This window comes from Petromyzon marinus, chromosome 23, assembly GCF_048934315.1.
Source record: "Petromyzon marinus isolate PM22_M1 ecotype Great Lakes invasive population chromosome 23, UKy_Petmar_22M1.pri1.0, whole genome shotgun sequence".
Taxonomy (NCBI): domain Eukaryota; kingdom Metazoa; phylum Chordata; class Hyperoartia; order Petromyzontiformes; family Petromyzontidae; genus Petromyzon; species Petromyzon marinus.
In genome coordinates, this window is record NC_133689.1 from 89252 (window position 1) to 113015 (window position 23764).

Consider the following 23764-nt stretch of genomic DNA (forward strand, 5'->3'; position numbering starts at 1 on the left):
ATGTTGTATGTGCACATATGGGGAGCGGTGGTGCATTAATTTTCCCCATAATTAACGCTCCCAGTGGCTGGGTTCCAGTCTCGAATTTGTGTGCTCAATGGTAATTGTTTTTTGACCAAATCTCCTCGATGTGAACTCAGCATTAATTGCGTATCTCCGTGTGGAAACATGAACAATAGTGGTAAATTGGCTTGTGAACTCGTCTCGAGATCTACGTTTTCTGTCAATATGCAAAATTCTTACTTTTATGTGGACAAAAAGTGATTTCCTGCTAAAATGAGCATTAAGACAGTGCTCATCTGTTTACAGCCCTGAGTCAGTGGTGGAGTTTCCACATGTATATAGCAGGGGTGGTGGGTATAGTAAACTCTTCATTTTTGCAGGGTTTATAATCGCGATTTTTCGTATTCGCAAAACATTGTTAGTGATTTTATTTGAAATTAGTGGGGTTATGAGGCATGGGAGGGGCATGGATCGTGAGAGCACGGAAGTCGTCCCCCCACGCCGCTCTGCCTCAGTCGGTTTTCACCTGCCGCACCGTATACACGCCAATGATGTCCTGTTTAATAGTTATTTATATTTGCACTTTTTTATGTTTATGTAAATCTTTTATATAAGTTAAATAACAATAATACTATAAACTATATGCATCGATATATACATGTATATACAGTTTACGTGCATAATAGAGGTTTTTTGGGTTAGATCGCGTAAATATATAAATGTGTCATTAAACCCTCCACCACCCAACAGCCAACTAGTAAGGTTTGTCACGTAAGCAGAACGTGCCAATTCGTCACTAGTACAGCACACCGGTGTGTTAGCCAAGCCACAGCATTTGCAATTTGAGTATAACGTTTCGCCAGTAATTATAAATAGCATCATCAGGCGATAGCCAGATTTGTGGAGCAATCCTGTTTCGTTGCTTAAATATAGGGATATATGTGATGACGTCACTTGTGAGCCCTTGAGCGAAGAAACCTTCGTTCAAGAAAGCTTCTTCGCTCTGACGTGACAAACCTTGCCAATTGGCTGTGTCGGGTGGTGGCGGGTTTAACGACACATTTTTACACGATCTAATAAAAAAAACTGTATTAATGATATTGGTCGTGAAAGCCTACGTGTTAAACTGACAGATTATGTGATTCAGTGTAATATATGTTTATGCTCTTAACCCTATTTTCCTCAAACATTCGTGGTTTTAATATTAGCGCCGTTCTCCAAGAACGTATCCCCTGTGAATGTTAAGGGTCCACTCTACTGTTTCTGTATAGGACAACGGCTGTTTATATCCACACGAAGTGGGATCTCGTACGGATGATGGGCTGAGTCAACCCCAACCAGCATGTGAACTCGCAACTTTCCCATTACGAGCCGCTTCCTCAACTGCTGAGCCATCACCCGGCTGATTTAGACAATTCCTTTTATCACAAATGCAGGACCCTCTGAAAATGAGTCTCGAGACTCAGTGAGAATTGTCCGGCTACATCAATGACTCCAATAGGTGCTCGCTAACAGCACTTGCGCCCGCGGTCTGTGATGGTGACTGCCATGGAATTGTCAAAACGGGAGTGGTGATGGGGCCGCGAGCCCCACGTCTGGTGATGGATGCCCCGTGTCCTCTCTGATAAGATGCACGCAGACCTCTTTGTTTTCGCACCGTTGTTGCGCTTTCACGGCCACGGCGGCACTGAGAGATAACAAAGCTCAAAGCGCCGCCTCTCACACGGCCGGTCCGTCCGTGACTTACGATCGGCAAGTGCCACAGTGTGGTATACTGAGATAAGAGGGGGCATAGGTAGTGGAGAACAAGGGCAGAGACAGACGGGGACCGGCTGTATCCACTTGCGCTGCTCTTGCTCTCAGGAACGGCTGCTGCTGCGGAGCTCCCCACACTGTTCACCGTGCAGGTGAGACTCAGGTGAGGTTCGGGTGAGACTCAGATGAGACGGTGTCGGGTGAGACTCGGGTAAGACTCGGGTGAGACTCGGGTGAGACTCGGGTAAGACTCAGGTGAGACTCGGGTGAGACTCGGGTGAGAATGCCTCGGGTGAGGTTGCGTATGAGGTGAGGTTCTGGCGTGGCCCAGCGCTAGCGCATTTACCGCTTGCTGCAGAGGTTTGCGGTTCTAGTCCAGCGGCCGTCCTGGTTAATACTTCGAGTGTTTTACCTATTAAATATATGCCATCTGCTTCGCAATGGACGTTAAAGATCCCGTGACTTTGTGGAAGAGTGCCATTGTGTGCCAAGATCCAAAATATCTAAACATTAATTATTTTCAAAACTCGTAATTGCATAGCAATCGTTGCATCCTACTGCGAAAACTTTGCAAGACCCTCGACAAAAGTAGCCTTGAGACTCGGTAGAGGCTTTCCTGGGTAAAAAAGCGGAATAACGTGAAAAATAAACGAGGATCGTGTGTCCTATGTAGGCGAGGCAATCGGGGACGAGACTTGTGGGAATGAGAACATCGCGGGGATCCTGTTGGGTGAAGCTCCGTGGACAGGGGGAAGGGACTGGTGCTCGCGGGACCGGACAAGATGCGGGATTGGAACGCCCAGACACGCGGATGAGAGACAAATGCGTTTAATTCCATACTTGGCACAAATATCCCAACGCCAACGTTTTATGTGTGGAACCCACGCGTCGGAACGCTGTCTGGGAATTTGGGGCGCCTCGGTAGCCAGATGTTATCTGCCTCACATGAATAAATTATGTTGAAATTATTTTTTTGGTTTAAATTACCCACAACACACCGAGTCTGTTTTCGTGTTTTGTTGTTGAGAATCCCAGCGTTATCCAGAAATTCCACAAAAGCAATTCCATTTGAGTTTCTATGCACCCAGATTTAAAGCAGGTTCTCAAGTGCAGGGAGCTGACGGCTTAAGCCCGGTCACCAATCATTACACAAAAGCAATCAGATGAGATACAGTATATCTTTTTTGAGGTTAGGATTAGGTAACCAGATGTTATCTGCCTCACCTGGTATATAGGAGGTCGTAGATTAAATCTCAATCCTGATGACTATATTTGGAGTTTTCGATTTTTTTCCCGTGATCACGTGGCTTTTTGTCCGGGTCCTCCAGTTTTTCCCTACATATTTAGAAACATGCGTTTAAAGTATTTGGTTGCTATAAATTTTCACGTGATAAGCCACTTCGTTTCGCTATCATTTGTGGCCAGGTAGCTTCTGAAAAAGAGCTATAGCTCAGCGAGCCTTAGCTGTTCCAGAGTCGACACTGATCAGATTTAAATCCGATCTCGCGTGTTTTGCATGGCGACTTGTTATTAGTTTGAACCAAGCGTCACTATATATTTTATTATTTTATTGTTTCCCTTCAACGTGACTTTACCGAAAGAACCAAGAATATGAATCACTGCAGTCACGAAAGCTTTAAATCAAAATTTAAGCGTCACTATGTTGTGTTGAGCTGTTAAAGGGTCATCAGATGGTGATCCGTTTTGATCAGGACTTCATATCTCACCGAATTTTTTTCAGGTCACTTGTAGACAGACTGGAGTAGGTACGTGAATAGTAGCCACAGCGAGAGGTAAGCTTTACACGGCGTAGCAGCATACAGAAATATTTTCCTTGAGTAACCAAACCGGACAGACCCCAAATGAGTCCCTGGTGGTAACGAGAAACAGGGTTGGCGATGTTCGGGCTGCAGCAGGCTCTGCTATCTGTCATATCCCTTTTGTGGCTCTTATCTCAGCCGACCAGGCCTGCGGGCGGCTCATCCTATTGTCTAAACAGCGGCTCTGACTGCGGACAGCAATTACAAAACAAAGGCAAGTGAAATGTATGTGAGTCACCTGGACAGACGGTTACGGTGACGGGGCCGTCTCGGATGAGTATCAAGAGGATCGCGTATAGGAGCTGCAAGCCACGTAAATGGGTAGAGGTGAGAGTGGAACCTTTCCTTTGGAGGGGTTTGGTGTTTGTGCCCTCAACTCGGGTGAACATCGGCAGCTGAAGAGGTCCCCTCGTGATCGTCTCCTTGCTGTGTGTCCGGCCTGTGTCCTGATCTCTACACAACCCTCGTTTTCGTGGGTTGGTAACTCAAGCAACGAGGGCCTCTCTAAACCACAGATAGACTATACTCTTTGGCTATATCGGTAAAGTCACGTAGATAGAAAAATAAATAATAGATCACGACGTTTCGATCGCAACAACAAGCAACCGTCTTTTCAGGTGAGAGAGAGAAAGAAACCGCTGTGGCGGGGCATTGTGTCGATCCGAGGGGGGGGGAGGGGCTCGCCCGCTGAGTGAATTCCTGCAGTCACGAAAGCTTCAAATCAACACAGATACGCTATTTTATTTTAACTAAACAATTTTTATTTTACCAGGTAAGGACCACTGAGCTATACGCTAAATAAAGTGGCTTATCATGGAGACATTTATCGCAGCCAAATACTCTACTCGAAATATACAGCAGGCGTCAGGGTTGGAATTGAACCCACGACCTGCATACCAGGTAAGGGAGTGTTCGTGAAGTTCTCATGGCGCCGCCCTATATTGTATCGCCAACTCTGTCGCGGCGCGCCTCACACAAGCCAGCTACGGCCTTCAAGTCAGACTGCGTGGTTTCCTGAGCATTGGGGCAGTGCTCGTGTCTTGCAGCCCTGAGCCAGAGGTAGAAATGTTCACTTTTCTGTTTTGACTTCCCCACAAAGTGGTGCTGATTTTATTAGCCACAGATGGATGATGGCCTGAGTCAAACCCCTAACCAGAATTGGAACTCACAACGTTCAGATTATGAGCCAATCGCTCTACTGCTGAGCCACCCGGCCAGTTTGGACAATTCCTTTTATGCCAAATGCAGGACCCTCCAAAAAACGAGTCTTGAGACAGAATGTTTTCGCTGCATTAACTCTCTCTACCACCAGGTTGCTGCTGCTGCCACGAGGAGCCCTCTTCTCGGGGGTAGTTGGATCTCCCCGCGATGGGAGCTCGTGGCCTCGTGCCCGCGCAGCTGTCGTTGCTGCCGCCGCTGCTGCTTTTGCTGGTGATGGCGGTATCCACGGCTGCGTGCCCCGCGCCGCAGTTCCCGGCTGGGAGTTCCTGCTTCCTCCCGGTGACCGCGCCGCCGCTCTCCTTCTGGGGGGCGCAGCGCGAGTGCGAGCGGGCCGGGGGGCTCCTGGCCACGCTGCCCGACGCGGTGGTGCGGGCGGCCACGAGGGAGCGGCTCGTTGGCGATGCCGAGCGCAGCTGGTGGATTGGGCTGCTGGCTCGAGACGACGACGGTTCAGGTGAGCGAAGCCAGCGCCTGCGCAGCCGATCGCGGATTCCCTCGAACGGAAGTCACTCGTTAGACCTTGAGCAGTAGACACTCAGTGTGACACTCGGTGGTAGGCTAACCTCGGGTCCCATTCACACAACAGTGAGCTAACCCAGTGTCATACTTGTGAAGGCTGCTGGCCTCCGGCTCCTCCCTCGGTGGAGGGTTGATCCCGGGGGAGCTGCTGCCTCCCGACCCCTCCATCCCTTGAGAGTCGCTACTCCCCATTTCCTGGTCCGGGTGAGCGCTGGACCAGGAGATGGGGAGCACACTGGGGGGTTAAAAAATGCTCGAATAGTTCCCCGGCTCCTCTGTGCAATGATGAGTACTGGGGACCGGATTCGCGCACAAACTCGGCACAACGATGGAGGAACGTCGGTCGGGTTCGCACACAATGGTCGCCTCGATAGAGCTATTCGCGCGCAAATCCCCGTGCTACGACGAGCGGACTCACGCCACCATGCGCTCTCCCCACACTCGCAGAAACCACACGACAAGGTTATTGCTCACGAACAGTTTATTCTTGACGAGTCCGAGACTAAATATTATGTAACCCGGAGTCAATATAGTAGAATAACTAACCTATTCCCGACGGTCTAAGTCCCAATCTGTCCCGCCAATTTCGAATTACTCTCTTTAGGAATTCTCACACTGGTCTCAGTATCTCACTCTCTGGTACTCACGGTTCGGCTCGTACGGAGCTTCTGGGGCGAATCCTCACTGCACTTGGACTCGTCACACGGACGTTCGAGTGGCTGGGAAGTCGACGGCCCTGATCGCTGGCTCGAGGAGAATGAACTGAACATCGCGCTTTCCTCTCCCATTATATCCTCCTCTACATCAAAGGAACCCCTCGGCTGACTCGGTGGCCTTCACGGCCAATTGGACCAATGCCCCGCACTGGTGCTCTCAGCGCCGTCCGCATCCCTCTTTACACATCAAAGGGGCCGCCGCTGGGCTGTTGTATTGGCCGGGACGCACCAGCCCACTTGTCCTGCCAATCAGACGGTTACCCTGGTGCTTCAGTACCCTAACCTGCCAGCTAACCAGGCGCCTACCCGGCTGATCCTGCCTCCTGTGTGCTCTTAGCCCATCGTTCGTGGCCCCGTTCCCCACCCCCACCTGCCATGCGGTGTGTGTCTCAACCGCGGTGGCTGAGCAGCCTCGCCGTGACCATGTAACCTCACGTCAATTCACGGCGCCGCAGTGGCATTTAACCTCGGGGAAGCCTCGGCCAATTCCGTGGTCTCAGGAAACCGTGGAGGATGTTCCCACTAGGGCTGGGCTCCTGAGTGAAAACCTGGAGGCCAGGTGACTTCCCCACGAGGTCCTACGTGGGGGTGTGTGTGCTCATGTGGGGGGTGGTGAGGGAAAAGCAGCGTTGGCCAGGCCGCTTTGTTGTGGTGGCATCGCAGGCGCGGCGCCGACAGAGCGGATTCGCTGCTGTGGTATCACATACTCAGTGTCACACCCACCACGAGGAGGCGAGGCAGATGCGATGAGGTGGCACATTGGTACTGCTCCCTCTCTCTTTGGGCACCGGCTCCTCCTGTCTCTTCGTAGACGGCACCTGCTGACAATGCACTGGGCATCGATCGCTCCTCTCCTTGAACCCACAGAGTCCCCATATCTCTGTAATCGTGTGTCTCCTGTAACAGCGGGGCCTCCGCGCTGGCTGGACGGCTCTAACGTGACGGAGCCTGACTGGGCCCCCGGGGAGCCAGCCGGCCGCTGTGGGCTCCTCTCGGCGGAGGCTGCATTCCGCTGGGCGGCCAGTGAGCAGTGCGAGCAGGAACGGCCTTTCTTGTGCCAGATTGGTGAGGCTCCCAACCACCCTGACCCCACCAGCCTTGATCACACCAGCCCAGTTTCTCAATTTCCCCCACTACCTCGTCTGCCCAGCAGTTTAGTCGATTGACATGTCACATGTGGTTGGGTAAAGTGTAGGTAACTCCTATAATTTCCAACACGTCTGATCATCGTGGTAGAGTAGCCCAAATGCTCTCGAGTTCCTTCCAGTGGAGCTCCTTCCACCAGCAGTGGTTTTAGCGACACAGTTGCAGGGTTGCGCCTGTACCTTCTATTCAGCCCAGACGCGGAATGATCGCATCCCATATACAGAGCATTTCCCCGTGACACGAGGTGCATTGGTCACGCCGTGTAGCGTGATAGACTCGTGAGACTCAAGGGGTCTGTCACTGACTCGGTGGCTAAGTGTAACAGCAGGACACAGGGAGGAGGAGAGGAGGATTTACAGAACCGCACAGTTGAGCGTCGGCGATTGCCCGTGTCTGCGCCGCAGACCCGCGCCACGCACTCGCCTGTCCGGGCACCAACGCCACGCTGCGCTGCGGCTCGGCCCACGTCGTCACGGTGGAGCTCGCCACCTTCGGCCGCGGCAACGCTCACTTCTGTCGGCTCAACGCCAGCCGCCCCGATGGCCTCAACCCGGGAGGCTCCGCGGAGCCCGACACCCCCGGGGGCCAAACGAGCCCCGACGGACAAACGCAGGACGGGTGCTCTACGGTGAACGTCACGGACCTGATCGCAGGTGCGTGGCACTGCACGGTGGCAGGACACGCACGCGGCAGTCACATTCACGCTGCGTGAGGGGAGGGGTGCAGGTGTGCGCGTGTGTCCCCATGTGCGCGTGTGGCCCCGTGTGCGTGTCTCCAGGGCTCTGTCGCGGTGTGCAAGTCTGCCAGGCCGGAGCTGACCCGGTCCTCCTCGGGGACCCCTGTCCCTCCAGGGGCAGCTACCTCACCCTGTCATACAACTGTGTTGAAGGTGAGGCAATGATGAGGCTCCGTATATGTGTAGGTGCATGTGTGTTGGGTTTTCATATGATGGTATTGTAAAGCATCTGCCAGTCATCTCAGCCATATAACCAATAACACTCTTCCATAACCTACTTTCCTAACCTTGCCCAAGTGCCATGGGCATGTCACTGCTAACATCAGTTGTTGTTGTTGTCGTGCATGCAGCTGTGAGGGTGACGGTGGGGGAGGTGTTTGCTGTGGGAGACACCGTCCCCATCGCTATCGAGTGGCTGCTACCCGACGCGCTCGGCGCCAACCTGAGCTGCAGCGTGAGCCTGGGCGATGGGCGACTCATCGAGCCGTCCCCCCTGAGCGGGTGCACAGCGCAACACGACAACAACACGACAACAACACAACACGGCAACAACACGACAACAACACGACAACAACACGACAACACGGCAACAACACGACAACAACACGACAACACCACGGCAACAACACAACAACACAGCAACAACACGACAACACCACGACAACAACACAACAACACGGCAACACGACAAAAACACAACACGACAACAACACGGCAACAACACGACAACACGACAGCAACACGACAACACAACAACACAACAACAACAACAACACGGCAACAACACGACAACACAACAAAAACACAACACGACAACACGGCAACAACACGACAACACGACAACACGGCAACAACACGACAACAACACAACAAAAACACAACACGACAACACAACAAAAACACAACACGACAACACAACAAAAACACAACACAGCAACAACACGACAACAACACGGCAACAACATGACAACAACACAACACGACAACAACACGTCAACACAACAACACGGCAACAACATGACAACACGACAACAACACGACAACACAACAACAACACGGCAACAACACGACAACACGACAACAACACGACAACACAACACGACAACACAACAACACGGCAACAACACGACAACACGACAACAACACGACAACAACAAGATAACACAACAAAAACACAACACGACAACACGGCAACAACACGGCAACACGACAACACGGCAACAACACGACAACAACACAACACGACAACACGGCAACAACACAACACGACACAGCAACAACACGACAACAACACAACACGACAACAACACGACAACAACAACACAACACATGACAACAATACAGCATAGCAGCAAGGCAACAGGGCAACATTTTAGAAACACGGCACAATAACATCATAACACGGTGAATCACGGCGACATGGTACAGCTACAAAGCAAAGTAGATCAACCAAACAGCATAACACAGCAATGCGCGTGTGCGTGTTTGTAGCAGTGGCCGTGTGTGTCTGTGTGTGTCCACGTGCGTGTCCACGTGTGTGTGTCTGTGTGTGTCTGTGTGTGTGTGTCTGTGTGTGTGTGTCTGTGTGTGTGTCCACGTGTGTGTGTCTGTGTGTGTCCACGTGTGTGTGTGGGGAGCGGTAGTGTAGCGGTTAGCGCGCTGCGCTATGAACCTGGCGACTCGGGTTCGATTCCCGCTCACGGCCAACACCAGTGACGATTATCTGAACCGGTCCCGGGCCACCCCTAGGTCGACTCAGCCTCAAATGAGTACCTGGTGCGGTGTGTAAACATTGTCACTAGGGAGACAAAGGCGGTCGGGCGTGGTGCTGGCCACCCACTCCCTCGTGTACCGATCCGGCCTTTATAGGTGCTCGCTAACAGCACTTGCCCCTACAGTCTGTTAAGGCTATATGGGGGATCTTTGTGTATGTCCACGTGTATGTGTGGCTGGGTCATGTAGCCCGCCACCGCATGCCCAGCCACCGCATGCCCAGCCACCGCATGCCCAGCCACCGCATGCCCAAACAGCTTTTGTTCGGCCAGATCGAGATGGAGTGATGTGGTACAGGAGGACGTGGAGCTGAGTGGACTTGCCGATGACTGGTACCAGCGATGTCAAGATCGGCCTCTGTGGAGGAGGCTCGTGAAGGACGCTACTGGGCAGTTGGAGGCAGTCGCCCTCTAACAACAATGGAGGGCGGAGGAGCGACGCTCACAACAACGAGCGGAGCGCCGGGTGGCTAAAGCACAGTAGGGGGCACAGGTGGTGCATCAGCCAGTCATCTCAGTCATCTTAGTCAGTCGACCCGTGGCACTTGAGTCTGCCCCGTGACCTCCTGCCAGCGGGCGTTCGACACTTCACGTGGCCTCAAGGTGCACATGTCCTGGCACAAGCGTCGTGGTGACGTCACCGCCACTTAGTGGCGAATGGCGGTTGTTGTTGTTCAGTGTGTGTGTAAGGCGGGTGTCTCAAATAGTGTGGCTAGGGTGGTGTGTTCTTGTGTAATTTATCATTCGAGACGGTGTGTTGTGTGCAAGATTGTCTGATGCTGCGTGCCTGTATGTGTGATGTCAGTGACGCCGTGTGTGTGTGTGACGCCGTATGCCAGGCTGGTGAGCGAGGTGTCGCACCGCTACTCGCTGCCGGGGACCTTCACGCTGCAGGTGGAGTGCTCGGCGGCCGAGTGGCACGTGACGGCCCACCACTCACTCGCCGTGCAGCAGCCCATCACCGGCTTCTCCCCCACGCCGTGCCTCAAGCGCCCGGAGCAATGGCAGGTGGAGCCGGAGTGCGTGGTGCGCTTCGGCCACGACTTCCCGCTTCCCATGTCACTGCTCGCAGGTGAGGCGGGAGGGCGGGCGGGCGCTGGCTTGGGTAGAGCCGGGCGACACTGGACGAGATCGTTTTCGGCGACCCCAAAGCTGACCGCCCACTTGGCTACACGCGCACCACCCGCTTTAGCTTTAACAGGCTGTTGGGTCAAGTGCTATTCACGAGAGCCTATAAAGGCTGGCAAAGCACACGAGGGGGTATGTTGCCAACACGACGACCAGCCACCTTTGTCTCCCGAGTAGTAATTTTTTCACACAGCACCAGGTACTCAATTAAGGCTGAGTCGATCTCGGGAATCGAAGTGGTGTTGGTCGTGAGCGGGAGTCGAACTCTGGTTGCCGAGTTCGTAGCGCAGCGCTGCACTACCGCTCCCCGCACGGATGAGACCCACACAACAACCGCCATTCGCCACTAAGTGGCGGTGACGTCACCACGACGCTTGTGCCAGGCCATGTGCACCTTGAGGCCACGTGGAGTGTCGAACGCCCGCTGGCAGGAGGTCACGGGGCAGACCCAGGTGCCACGGGTCGACTGACTAAGATGACTGAGATGACTGGCTGATGCACCACCTGTGCCCCCTACTGTGCCAACCTGCTGTGCTTTAGCCACCCGGCGCTCCGCTCGTTGTTGTGAGCGTCGCTCCTCCGCCCACACAAACACACACGCACACACATGCACACACGCACATGCACACTATATCTATGTTTATATTCTGTGTTCGTGCTGCTTAATTATACTCTACAGCCTGATCGAGCATCACAGACTTTATTGTTTTTATTATTATTACCGATTGTTAACTCAGAAAATCTCAGGACTCATTTTCAGGAGGGTCCTGCCAGGTTTTCTCAGGAGAGGGTGATGATGGCTACGTCTTTCAAAATTGGGTCATTTGCAGTGTAATTTTTCAAATTTGTCAAGTTTGTACCGTGAGACTGGCACGTGATGTCCAAATCTTCTTCGATTGACGTCACGAAATCCCGAACGTCCACTGTGAAGCAGATGGTATAAATTATGTTGTGGTTAAATGCACCCACAGTAAATTACCAGGGCGGGCTGCTGGACTGAACCGTGTAAATCTATTCACCACGATTGGGAAGTTTACTTTTTTATGAACCGAGCAGGATGGAGCGTTGATCGTAGAAAAGTTTGCCTGCTGGGTCGACTGCTGTGGGTCGGCTGTGTTTTTAGCGTCCGTGTTCTATATGCTCTTACGAGGCGATCTACACCGCGACCTAAATCTCCTTGACGGCCGCTCTGTACGTACGACCCGGATGCCGGGACCGCCGCCGCACGGCCCCTCGCGTCACCCCACACCGGCACTGAACAGATCCCCCACTCCCCACCGGTTCCCAGGGACCAACGTGAGCTTCCAGCTGCTGGCGCGCGACACGGTGCTCGCGAGCTGGGCGGCTGCCGATGGCGCGGAGACGCAGAACACGACGCTCACGGCGGCCATGCAGGAGCGCGTGGGCGAGGGCGAACATGTCCTGCGCGTGCTGGCGACCAACAACGTGACGGCAGGTGGTGCCCCCGTGCAGGCGCCGCTGCTGCTGGCACTGCGCCGCCCCGTGGGGGATCTCCATGCCACCGTCACCACGCCGCTCGTCGAGGTCGGGCAGGTGAGGCCGAGGGTTCGTCACGCACGCCGTGTCCGCTTGGTCTGCCGGCGGGACGGAAAATATTTCCGCACTTGGCGGACCTTATCCAGTCTTCCTCTTGCTATGATCGAGCATGCTGCTAGCCACGTGCTACCTATTCTGTCGTTTCCACCTGGCCTCTTTCTCCAGGCGGCATATTGGAGGAACAGTCCCACTCGAGCCCCCACTCCTGCTCCCCACCTGCATGCTTCTGCGTGCTTGTGTGCATGTGTGCACGTGTGTGTGTGGGGAGCGGTCGTGTAGCGGTTAGCTCTGTGCGGTACTAACCCGGCCATCTGAGTTCGATTTCTGCTCACGGCCATCAACAGTAACAACTCAGCTTCAAATAGTGGTCATCGCTACTAGGGAGACAAAGGCGTTCGGGTGTGGTGTTGGCCACCCACCCCCTCGTTGGCCCCCAGGCCTTCATAGGTGCTCGCTAACAGCACTTACCCCAACAGTCTATTGAGGCTATTCGAGGGATCTCTCGTCTTCGTCTTGTGTGTGTAGGAGATGCAGGTGGAAGTGCGTGTGGAGGCTGGCACCCCAGAGCGTGTGCTGTTCGAGCTTTTGGGAGTGAAGGGACTCGTTTCGGAAGAGAGGGAGGCGGCGAATGCCAGCCATGCGATCTACCGCATCCCTGTCAGCCAGCAAGGTGGCACAGACACACATCCAGACTTACACGCACACTTTCCTACACCAACAGACTCACCCGAAGCCACGAAAATCCACCCAGTTTCCCACCCAGACTCCCTCAGAATCACCCAAAGCCACGCAGACTAACTCACACTGAGCCAGACCAATATGTGGATATGATTTGGCAAAAATGGCTGCACTGGGTGGGACGCATGCAGGATGGGTGAGGGCCTGTTGCCGAGACGGCAATGGAGCGGTCCCCACGGGTCCGGCGACTAAGGGCCAGGACCTCACAGCGGGTGGTGGGAGACTGTGAGGAGGGCAGATCTAGGAGGTCGCTGCCTGTCTAGCTTGCAGCGGCAGCAGCAGCAGCTGCTGTGAGATCTGGCGGAAAGGACAATGCGCTGGGTGTAATCAGCACAAATTGCCAATGAAGGACTGGAACGCTTAATGTATACTTGTCTGTGCAAATTTGTTTGCATGTAAATGTTCATGAGCTTGTTTGCAGATTACGATTAACAACTACAACCTTTTTCGGCTTGACCGAGGATCTAAAGGAGGTGGAATTGCCATCTATGTTCGTAATACTATTGCCTGTTCACCAGCTCACTCCCTGTTTAAAAAATGTTGCTTTGAAGGTTTAGCTCTCAGAATAACTCTCCCAAATAATCAACAGATATTGGTAGTGTGCTGCTATAGACCGCCTAGTGGGAAGGATGTTGAAGCTGCATCTGCACTGAGAGAGCTATTTGAGGGCCTCCCAAAAGGTGAAATAGTTTTAGTCGGTGATCTAAATTGGAATTGGCTAAACCCGCCGGCCGTGGCCACAAATTTTACAGATGAATTTAACCTGTTTCAATTAATAAATGTCCCCACAAGACCCAACCTCAAAAATCCCGGACAGTCAACTCTGCTTGACGTCCTATTGACAAATGCCCCTCACAATTTCGCACTGACTGGTGTTCTGGGAAATAACCTTAGTGATCACTCCTTCTTGGGGTGAGATCATCAGCCAGACCCAAAGCCCCCCCTAAAATTGTTGAGAAGCACTTTTTGAGGCACTTCAGCACTCAGGCGTTTACTAATGATGTGCTTCACTCGGATATTGACAAGGTCTGTGATATCCCCAACCTGACTACGGCTTGGGAGACTTTCAGATACATGTTTCTCCAAATTCTTAACAAACATGCTCTGTTGGTTAGATTTAAAACTAAAGGCAACCGCCCACCATGGTATGATCCTTTGATTACAAAGCTCATGAAAACTAGGGACAAGGCTTGGGTAATGCGCTCAGAAAAGTAATTTGGTAAATGACTGGCTAGAGTAGATTTAAGGAATAGATGCGTCAAAAAAATACTGCATGCAAAAAATGCCTACTTTTCCTCCACTCTCCTGGCATCACATGGAAATGCCAGGATTTTTTGGAAAACAATCAAATGTATCGAAAAGGCATCCAAAACAGACAATCTGCCCGTTGAGCTAAACCGAAATGGGGAATATTTTTCAGATCCCAAAAAAATAGTTGACAATTTTAACCTTCATTTTTCTGAAGCTGGTAATCTTTATAATAATGTATTGGGAGTTACCCCTGCTCATGAAAATTCCTACACCCCTGTCCAAGCATTAAACGAATTTAGTTTCCAGCCAATCCACGAAAGTAATGTTCTGAAACAGCTATCCTACCTCAAAGGGTCCTCCTCTACCGGAGCAGATAGTTTTCCTGTCTTTGCTCTACTAACTGTTGGTCACCTAATATACAAACCTATAGCCCATATTTTCAACCTGTCCATCAAAGAAGCATCAGTTCCTCTAGAATGGAAACATTCCCATGTCCGTCCACTTCACAAAGGGGGCCCTAAAGATGATCCCAATAACTACCGACCTATCTCAATTTTGTCCCCATTTATGAAAATTTTTGAAAAATTATTGAACTACCAAATTAGCAGTTTCCTGTCCACCAACAATCTACTACATTTTCTTTGGTTCTTTCGGTAAAGTCACGTAGAATGAGAATAAAATAATAAATTGATAAAAGAAAATAACACAATAATATTCTCATGACGTTTCGGCCACAACACAAGCGGCCTTCATCAGGTGAAGGGACGAGACTGTCTGGTAGGACAGCGCTGGAGTGAAAGAGCCACGTTCAGATCACGACCTTTAAGCTGTGTGAGGGGAAACAAAGCGCCTTGACAAAGGAATTAGCATATAATTTAGCATTGAAATGGCTGATTGATTAGCTTGTGACTGGTCACAGAAATAGCTATGTTAAAAGTTAAAGCATACACATCCGCAGAGGCACCCCTTGACAAAGGAATTAGCATAGAATTTAGCATTGAAATAGCTAAGTTAAAGCATACACATCCGCAGAGGCACCCCTTGACAAAGGAATTAGCATAGAATTTAGCATTGAAATAGCTGAGTGATTAGCTTGTAACTGGTCACAGAAATAGCTACGTTGAAGTCAGAGCATACACATTCACCGAGGCACTTAGTACAAATCAAACAGGAGAATTTAGCATTGAAATAACTAGGCGAATTTAGCATTGAAATAACTGAGTGATTAGCTAGTGACTGGTCACAGAAATGACTATGTTGAAGTCAAGGCCTACACATCTGAGCTATTCACAGTACTATATAGTGAACCAATAAAAAACTAAAATATAAATTACCTTAATGTTATCAATAAACTCTACATTCTCCAATCAGCTAAGCTACCAACAATAAGTCGTTATATATCACAATGCTATATGGCGAAAAAAATGGGTGGATTCTTACCCTCAACTTTAGCACCACGGATAGCTACGGGCCCCGTTCGGACGGACGAGTTCATCCATGGTCGGAACAGAGGAGGGGGAGAGAGACAGCTGCGAGGCGCTATTATACTCCATGTTGTAAACCATACCATTAACCGTGGTGCGAGAGGTATTAAGAGTCAATGCTGGCAAAAGAGCTTCGGTCTGAAGGTCATCGTAAAATAAAATTAATTAAGAACAGAAATGGTTTAAAACATCTTTCCAATGGTTACTAAGCCAGAATCCATCTTCTCGGTTGAAATTGTCTCTGTGCTTGTATATGTGAATGGCCTCATGAACGAATCTCTCATGGTAGCAGGTTGGTTTGCAAAGAACCTCCGTCTTGGAGAAGTCAATGTCATGTGAGCCCACTGAATTATAACAGTGATCTGCCACGGCAGAGGAGTTCGTCCTACTGTGTTTCAAGTCTGCTTTATGTTCGCGGATGCGGTCCGAGATATTTCGTTTGGTTTCTCCAATGTAGCTACTACCACAGAGGCACTTTAGTTTGTAAACGCCCGGGTACTGTATGTCTGGAACAGCATCTTTTACAGATGGAACTAAATCACGGATTTTATGTACTGTGTTGAATCGGACCTGGATCTTGTGTTTATTCAGGATTTTGGAGATCTTTTTAGTGACCCCTGCAATGTAGGGTAAGGTGATGGTTTTGAGTGGCTCCACAAGAGGATCCTTCTTCATGACTGGAGTGATGGCTTTGCGGATTGTGTAGTCGGAGTAACCATTAGCCCTGAGAGCCTGGTGTACGTGCTTGAGTTCACTGGTAATGTGTTCCTGGTCGGAAATGCATTTGGCTCTATGGTATAGAGTCTTGATGAGGGAGTTCTTCTGGGATGGATGGTGGTGGGAATCCGGTTTCAAGTAAGCATCTGTATGGGTAGCTTTCCTGTAGACAGAGTGGTTCATTGAACCATCATGTCTCCTTTTAATTAAGACATCCAAAAAGGGTAGTTTGCCATCTTTTTCGACCTCCATGATAAATCTGATGGCTGGGTGTATGGAATTGATGTGGTCGCGGAATGGGTCTAGAGCAGGCTGGCCATGTGGCCAGATGACAAAGGTGTCATCAACGTACCTCTTCCATAAGGTCGGGCGTAGAGTGGCAGTCTGGATGGCGTCAGTTTCAAATTTTTCCATGAATACGTTGGCTACAACCGGAGATAGGGGGGAGCCCATTGGGGTGCCCTCAGTTTGTTTGTAGAAAGTTCCATTCCAGGTGAAGTATGTGTTGGTTAAGCAATGTCTCACCAGGGGGGGTACATCAGTATGCAGTCCTTGATGAACCAGGTCTTCAATGATAGCGATGGTGTCAGGTACCGGGACTTTGGTGAACAAGGACACCACATCAAAACTGACAAGCAGGTCGTCTGGGGACAGGGAAATGCCTTTGATTGTCGATACCAGGTGAGTAGAATTTAGTACCGCAGAGGTGGTTTTTCCAGTGAAAGGTCACAGTATATCAGGAAGAAAACGTGCCAGTTTGTAGGTGGGGGAGTTGATAGTAGAGACGATGGGACGAAGGGGTGTATCTTCTTTGTGTATCTTTGGAAGGCCATATAATCTTGGTGGTCTGGCAGCAGAGGGTTTCAACGAGAACTGTTTGATCTCATCAATTAATGCTGTTGAATCAGAGATGATTTCGTTCGTTTTGGTGACCAGGCTGCCATTGTTGAGTAGTTCTTGAATTTTGTTGTTATATTCTGTTTTGTCCATGATGACAGTGGCATTGCCCTTGTCGGCTGAGAGGACGACAATATCATCCCTATTTTTAAATTGAGATAATTCAAAACGTTCATCTTTGCTGATGTTGCTGGGTGGCAACTTAGCGTTTTTGAGGGTTGCAGCGATTTCAGATCTTGCTACGTCTGCAGAGATGTGACTCAAGCCCTTGAGTGCAACGTCGACATGGGCAATGATATCATTAACCGGTAAGTGTCTCGGTGTGACAGCAAAGTTTAGACCTTTAGCTAAAACGGATTTCAGACCATCAGAAATGGAACTGTTACTGCGATTAATTACGACTTTGTTGATAAGGGCAATGCCACTGTCATCATGGACAAAACAGAATATAACAACAAAATTCAAGAACTACTCAACGATGGCAGCTATACAAAAATAAAAAGAGATCCCACCAACAGCCTTTCACTGGAAAAACCACCTCTGCGGTACTAAATTCTACTCACCTGGTATCGACAATCAAAGGCATTTCCCTGTCCCCAGACGACCTGCTTGTCAGTTTTGATGTGGTGTCCTTGTTCACCAAAGTCCCGGTACCTGACACCATCGCTATCATTGAAGACCTGGTTCATCAAGGACTGCATACTGATGTACCCCCCCTGGTGAGACATTGCTTAACCAACACATACTTCACCTGGAATGGAACTTTCTACAAACAAACTGAGGGCACCCCAATGGGCTCCCCCCTATCTCCGGTTGTAGCCAACGTATTCATGGAAAAATTTGAAACTGACGCCATCCAGACTGCCACTCTACGCCCGACCTTATGGAAGAGGTACGTTGATGACACCTTTGTCATCTGGCCACATGGCCAGCCTGCTCTAGACCCATTCCGCGACCACATCAATTCCATACACCCAGCCATCAGATTTATCATGGAGGTCGAAAAAGATGGCAAACTACCCTTTTTGGATGTCTTAATTAAAAGGAGACATGATGGTTCAATGAACCACTCTGTCTACAGGAAAGCTACCCATACAGATGCTTACTTGAAACCGGATTCCCACCACCATCCATCCCAGAAGAACTCCCTCATCAAGACTCTATACCATAGAGCCAAATGCATTTCCGACCAGGAACACATTACCAGTGAACTCAAGCACGTACACCAGGCTCTCAGGGCTAATGGTTACTCCGACTACACAATCCGCAAAGCCATCACTCCAGTCATGAAGAAGGATCCTCTTGTGGAGCCACTCAAAACCATCACCTTACCCTACATTGCAGGGGTCACTAAAAAGATCTCCAAAATCCTGAATAAACACAAGATCCAGGTCCGATTCAACACAGTACATAAAATCCGTGATTTAGTTCCATCTGTAAAAGATGCTGTTCCAGACATACAGTACCCGGGCGTTTACAAACTAAAGTGCCTCTGTGGTAGTAGCTACATTGGAGAAACCAAACGAAATATCTCGGACCGCATCCGCGAACATAAAGCAGACTTGAAACACAGTAGGACGAACTCCTCTGCCGTGGCAGATCACTGTTATAATTCAGTGGACTCACATGACATTGACTTCTCCAAGACGGAGGTTCTTTGCAAACCAACCGGCTACCATAAGAGATTCGTTCATGAGGCCATTCACATATACAAGCACAGAGACAATTTCAACCGAGAAGATGGATTCTGGCTTAGTAACCATTGGAAAGATGTTTTAAATCATTTCTGTTCTTAATTAATTGTATTTTACGATGACCTTCAGACCGCAGCTCTTTCGCCAGCATTGACTCTTAATACCTCTCACACCACGGTTAATGGTATGGTTTACAACATGGAGTATAATAGCGCCTCGCAGCTGTCTCTCTCCCCCTCCTCTGTTCCGACCATGGATGAACTCGTCCGTCTGAACGGGGCCCGTAGCTATCCGTGGTGCTAAAGTTGAGGGTAAGAATCCACCCATTTTTTCGCCATATAGCATTGTGATATATAACGACTTATTGTTGGTAGCTTAGCTGATTGGAGAATATAGAGTTTATTGATAACATTAAGGTAATTTATATTTTAGTTTTTTATTGGTTCACTATATAGTACTGTGAATAGCTCAGATGTGTAGGCCTTGACTTCAACATAGTCAATTCTGTGACCAGTCACTAGCTAATCACTCAGTTATTTCAATGCTAAATTCGCCTAGTTATTTCAATGCTAAATTCTCCTGTTTGATTTGTACTAAGTGCCTCGGTGAATGTGTATGCTCTGACTTCAACGTAGCTATTTCTGTGACCAGTTACAAGCTAATCACTCAGCTATTTCAATGCTAAATTCTATGCTAATTCCTTTGTCAAGGGGTGCCTCTGCGGATGTGTATGCTTTAACTTAGCTATTTCAATGCTAAATTCTATGCTAATTCCTTTGTCAAGGGGTGCCTCTGCGGATGTGTATGCTTTAACTTTTAACATAGCTATTTCTGTGACCAGTCACAAGCTAATCACTCAGCCATTTCAATGCTAAATTATATGCTAATTCCTTTGTCAAGGCGCTTTGTTTCCTCTCACACAGCTTAAAGGTCGTGATCTGAACGTGGCTCTTTCACTCCAGCGCTGTCCTACCAGACAGTCTCGTCCCTTCACCTGATGAAGGCCGCTTGTGTTGTGGCCGAAACGTCGTGAGAATATTTTGTGTTATTTTATTTTATCAATTTATTATTTTATTCTCATTCTACGCGACTTTACCGAAATAACCAAAGAAGATGAATCATTGCAGTCACGAAAGCTTTAAATCGAAATCTACTACATCTAAAACAATCTGGGTTCTGAAAAAATACAGCACTACATCTGCTGCATTAGACTCTCTGAATCAAATTTACAGTAGCCTTGATAATAAGCAGTACTGTGCCTGTTTTTTTTCTTGACCTGTCCAAAGCTTTTGATACAGTAGACCACAACACCCTGCTTGGTAAACTAAGTTGCCTCGGTTTTTCCAAAAATACAGTAAAATGGTTAAAAAATTACCTCTTTTCTCACACCCAAACTGTGGTCACAGATGGTTGGAGGTCAAACAGTGTTAAGATAATAAAAGGGGTTCCACAGGGTTCCATCCTCGGCCCCCTCTTGTTCTCTCTTTATGTCAATGACTTGGGCACTGACCTGGATCATTCCAGAGTAAATCTTTTTGCAGATGACACGATACTGATTACTGCTGGCCGCTCTCCGGATGACGTGATTGCTAAGCTCCAGGGTGAATTCAACAAACTACAACATCAGCTAGTTGCTCTTAAACTAGTCCTGAATATCTCCAAAACCAAGGTGCTATACTTCTCACCAGGACTAAAGCAGGAAGTTATTTTTCCCCAATTACATTCCTTAAATAATTATCAAATAGAGCAAGTCAAGATCTATAAGTATCTTGGGGTCATCCTGGATTCAAAACTGAATTTTGAAGATCACATGATTATATTGGTAAAAAGACAAAAATAAAAATTGGTCTCCTGTATCGACACAAGCACTGCTTCCCCCCAATGTTCCGTTTGTAATTGATAAAAGGTACCATACTGCCTCTACTTGACTTCTGTGACATCGTGTATAAATCAGCCCCAAGTACTGTACTGAAGAAGCTTGATTCCATCTATCACTCGGCCTTAAGATTTGCATTGAACTGCCCATATAGGACTCACCACTGTGATCTCTACATTGGGTCAAACTTAACATCTCTTAATGTTCGACGGCTTATACACCAGATCTTATTTATTCACGATGTACTTACAAAAAATCCGCAGACTACCTGCTGGATCTCCTCTCTGTTTCAAAGAACAAATTTGACCTCCGGTCTTCGCTCATCTACCAGCTTCACATTCCCTATTGCCATACAAAAACCGGAGGAAGGGCCTTTGCTATTGATGCCCCCAGAGTATGGAATGCTATTGCCAAGTAAACTGCAACTTGAATCACTACCTATGAGATCTTTACTCAAAACTGCTCTAGAGGAGTTGTACACCCCTAGCTGCCACTGCTATTCAGTGGCCTAAAATAAAATAAAATGTTTCGCTCCGCATGACCGCTGCAAAGTATTATCTGTATTTGATCTGGTCTTAAAGGTGCATTGAAAAATGTGATACTCCGATTGATGCTCCTGTTGTTTGTGGAGTGACTCATGCAGCCAGCTGTGGCTCTAGGGTTTGGTGTTACATGTTATTTATGTAGTTTATTGTTAAAAATTCGGTCACAGTTCCTATGATCACTGTTACATTGCATTTATAGCTTTATTTTGGTTATTTCTAAAAGTTTTTTGGTTTGGCCATGTTTTTGTTTATTGTAGTTTGGAGTTAGACTGATGGCCTTAATCTAAGTTTTCTTGTTGTTGTTTGACTTGCATCCCACTGGGATTTTTGCACACAGCGTTGGTGTACGGTGCTATTTCATGAATAGTTTGATGTTTTTTCCTGGATTTTCTGTTTGCACATGCACAAAGTCACTTTAAGATGTTTTCTTGTTCATGTTTTTGTTTTTTTGTTTGTTGCGGTTGCACCCGATTCAAGAGCCGAATGGCTCACAGGGCTATACCAAATAAATGAAACTATGAAAACTATGTGTGTAAGGGTGAGCGGTAGTGTAGCCGTTAGCGCACTGTGCTACAAACTCGGCGATCCGAGTTCGAATCCCGCTCATAGCCAACACAAGTGACGATTATCTGAACCGGTCCTGGGCCTCCCCTAGGTCGACTCGGCCTCAAATGAGTACCCGGTTCTGTCTGCAAACATCAACACTGGGGAGACAAAGGCGGCTGGGCGTGGTACTGGCCACATCACCCTCTCGTACACCGTATCGGCCTTAATAAGATCTCACTAACAGCAATTGCCCCAACGGCCTGTGTGGCCTGTGTGGGTTACACGGGGATCTTTGTGTACGTGTGCGACAGATGTGTTCTCGGTGCGCGTAACGGTGAGCGACCGCTTTGCCAACGTGTCGGCGCTCGCCGGGAACGTGACGAGTGTTTGGGGCGTCGCCGAGCTATCTCTGGACGCGACGCTGACCGTCACGGCCCCTCCGGGCCGCGCCGTGTTCCGTGTGACTGCCCGTGACCGGGGCCACCTGCCCCCCGACGTTCGCTACAGCGCCGACTTTGGGGACGGTCGCACAGGTGAGCACGATACCCTGGAGCGATGAGGGTGACGTGGGGTTTTCCTGACTCATTTCATCTCTGGGGTAACTCGCTCGGCCACTCCTTATTCTCAAACGTCAAACATCGATTACAATCTATTCTTACGCTCACGTTAAATGCTCCAAGGATTGCTCGTAAGAATCACGTATGAATGACCGGCGTTAGTTATGTGTGGATGCGCCTTTCAGTTAATGAAAGGAAGCACGACGGAACAAATGCATGCATAACATCTGTAGCAATGAAGTTGCCCTGAATCATGACAACTCGTAGATCTACCGGGGTGATTGCTCAACCATGGCCGCGGGCAGCGGTTGGCCCACGTGGTAACAGAGCGATGTGGCTGATGCGTTCTGGGTCGGCTGCGCCAGGTTCCAGTCAACTGAGGGACCTGCAGATCCGGCACGTTTATCGACAACCAGGGACCTACCTCGCCCAGTTCAACCTGAGCAACCAGGCACGCCCTGTCCGCACATGTACCCAGCACCCTACACCCAGCACCCTGCACCTTACACCCAGCACCCTACACCTTACACCCAGCACCCTACACCCTGCACATTACACCCAGCACACTACACCCAGCACCCTGCACCTTACACCCAGCACCCTATACCCAGCACCCTATACCCAGCACCCTACACCCAGCACCCAACACTCAGCACCCTGCACCTTACACCCAGCACCCTACACCCAGCACCCTACACTCAGCACCCTGCAACTTACACCCATCACCCTACACCCAGCACCCTGCACCTTACACCCAGCACCCTACACCCAGCACCCTACACCCAAAACCCTACACCCAGCACCCAGCACCCTGCACCTTACACCCAGCACCCTACACCCAGTACCCTACACCCAGTACCCTACGCCCTACACCCAGCACCCTGCACCTTACACCAGCACCCTATACCCAGCACCCTCCACCCAGAACCCTACACCCAGCACCCTGCACGTTACACCCAGCACCCTACACCCAGCACCCTGCACGTTACACCCTGCACCTTACTCCCAGCACCCTACACCCAGCGCCCTACACCCAGCACCCAGCACCCTGCACCCTGCACCTTGCACCCAGTACCCTACACCCAG

At 49.7% G+C, this 23764-nt stretch overlaps 1 protein-coding gene across 4 annotated transcripts in view; it reads left to right on the forward strand.

Annotated features, from left to right (window-relative positions):
- The first annotated feature begins 262 nt into the window (after positions 1 to 262).
- The window catches only part of LOC116945100 (polycystin-1-like protein 2), a 69868-nt gene continuing 46366 nt past the window's right edge, over positions 263 to 23764 (forward strand). The window contains exons 1-11 of one of the 4 annotated variants that reach the window (XM_032959211.2): positions 263 to 3905; positions 4891 to 5253; positions 6941 to 7099; positions 7585 to 7833; positions 7959 to 8069; positions 8267 to 8417; positions 10528 to 10760; positions 12105 to 12370; positions 12899 to 13043; positions 22433 to 22654; positions 23044 to 23129. In XM_032959211.2, coding sequence (XP_032815102.2) covers positions 4947 to 5253; positions 6941 to 7099; positions 7585 to 7833; positions 7959 to 8069; positions 8267 to 8417; positions 10528 to 10760; positions 12105 to 12370; positions 12899 to 13043; positions 22433 to 22654; positions 23044 to 23129 — 1929 coding nt within the window. In that variant the 5' untranslated portion in view covers positions 263 to 3905; positions 4891 to 4946. The other 3 variants (XM_032959208.2, XM_032959209.2, XM_032959210.2) reach the window with 3 other exon arrangements.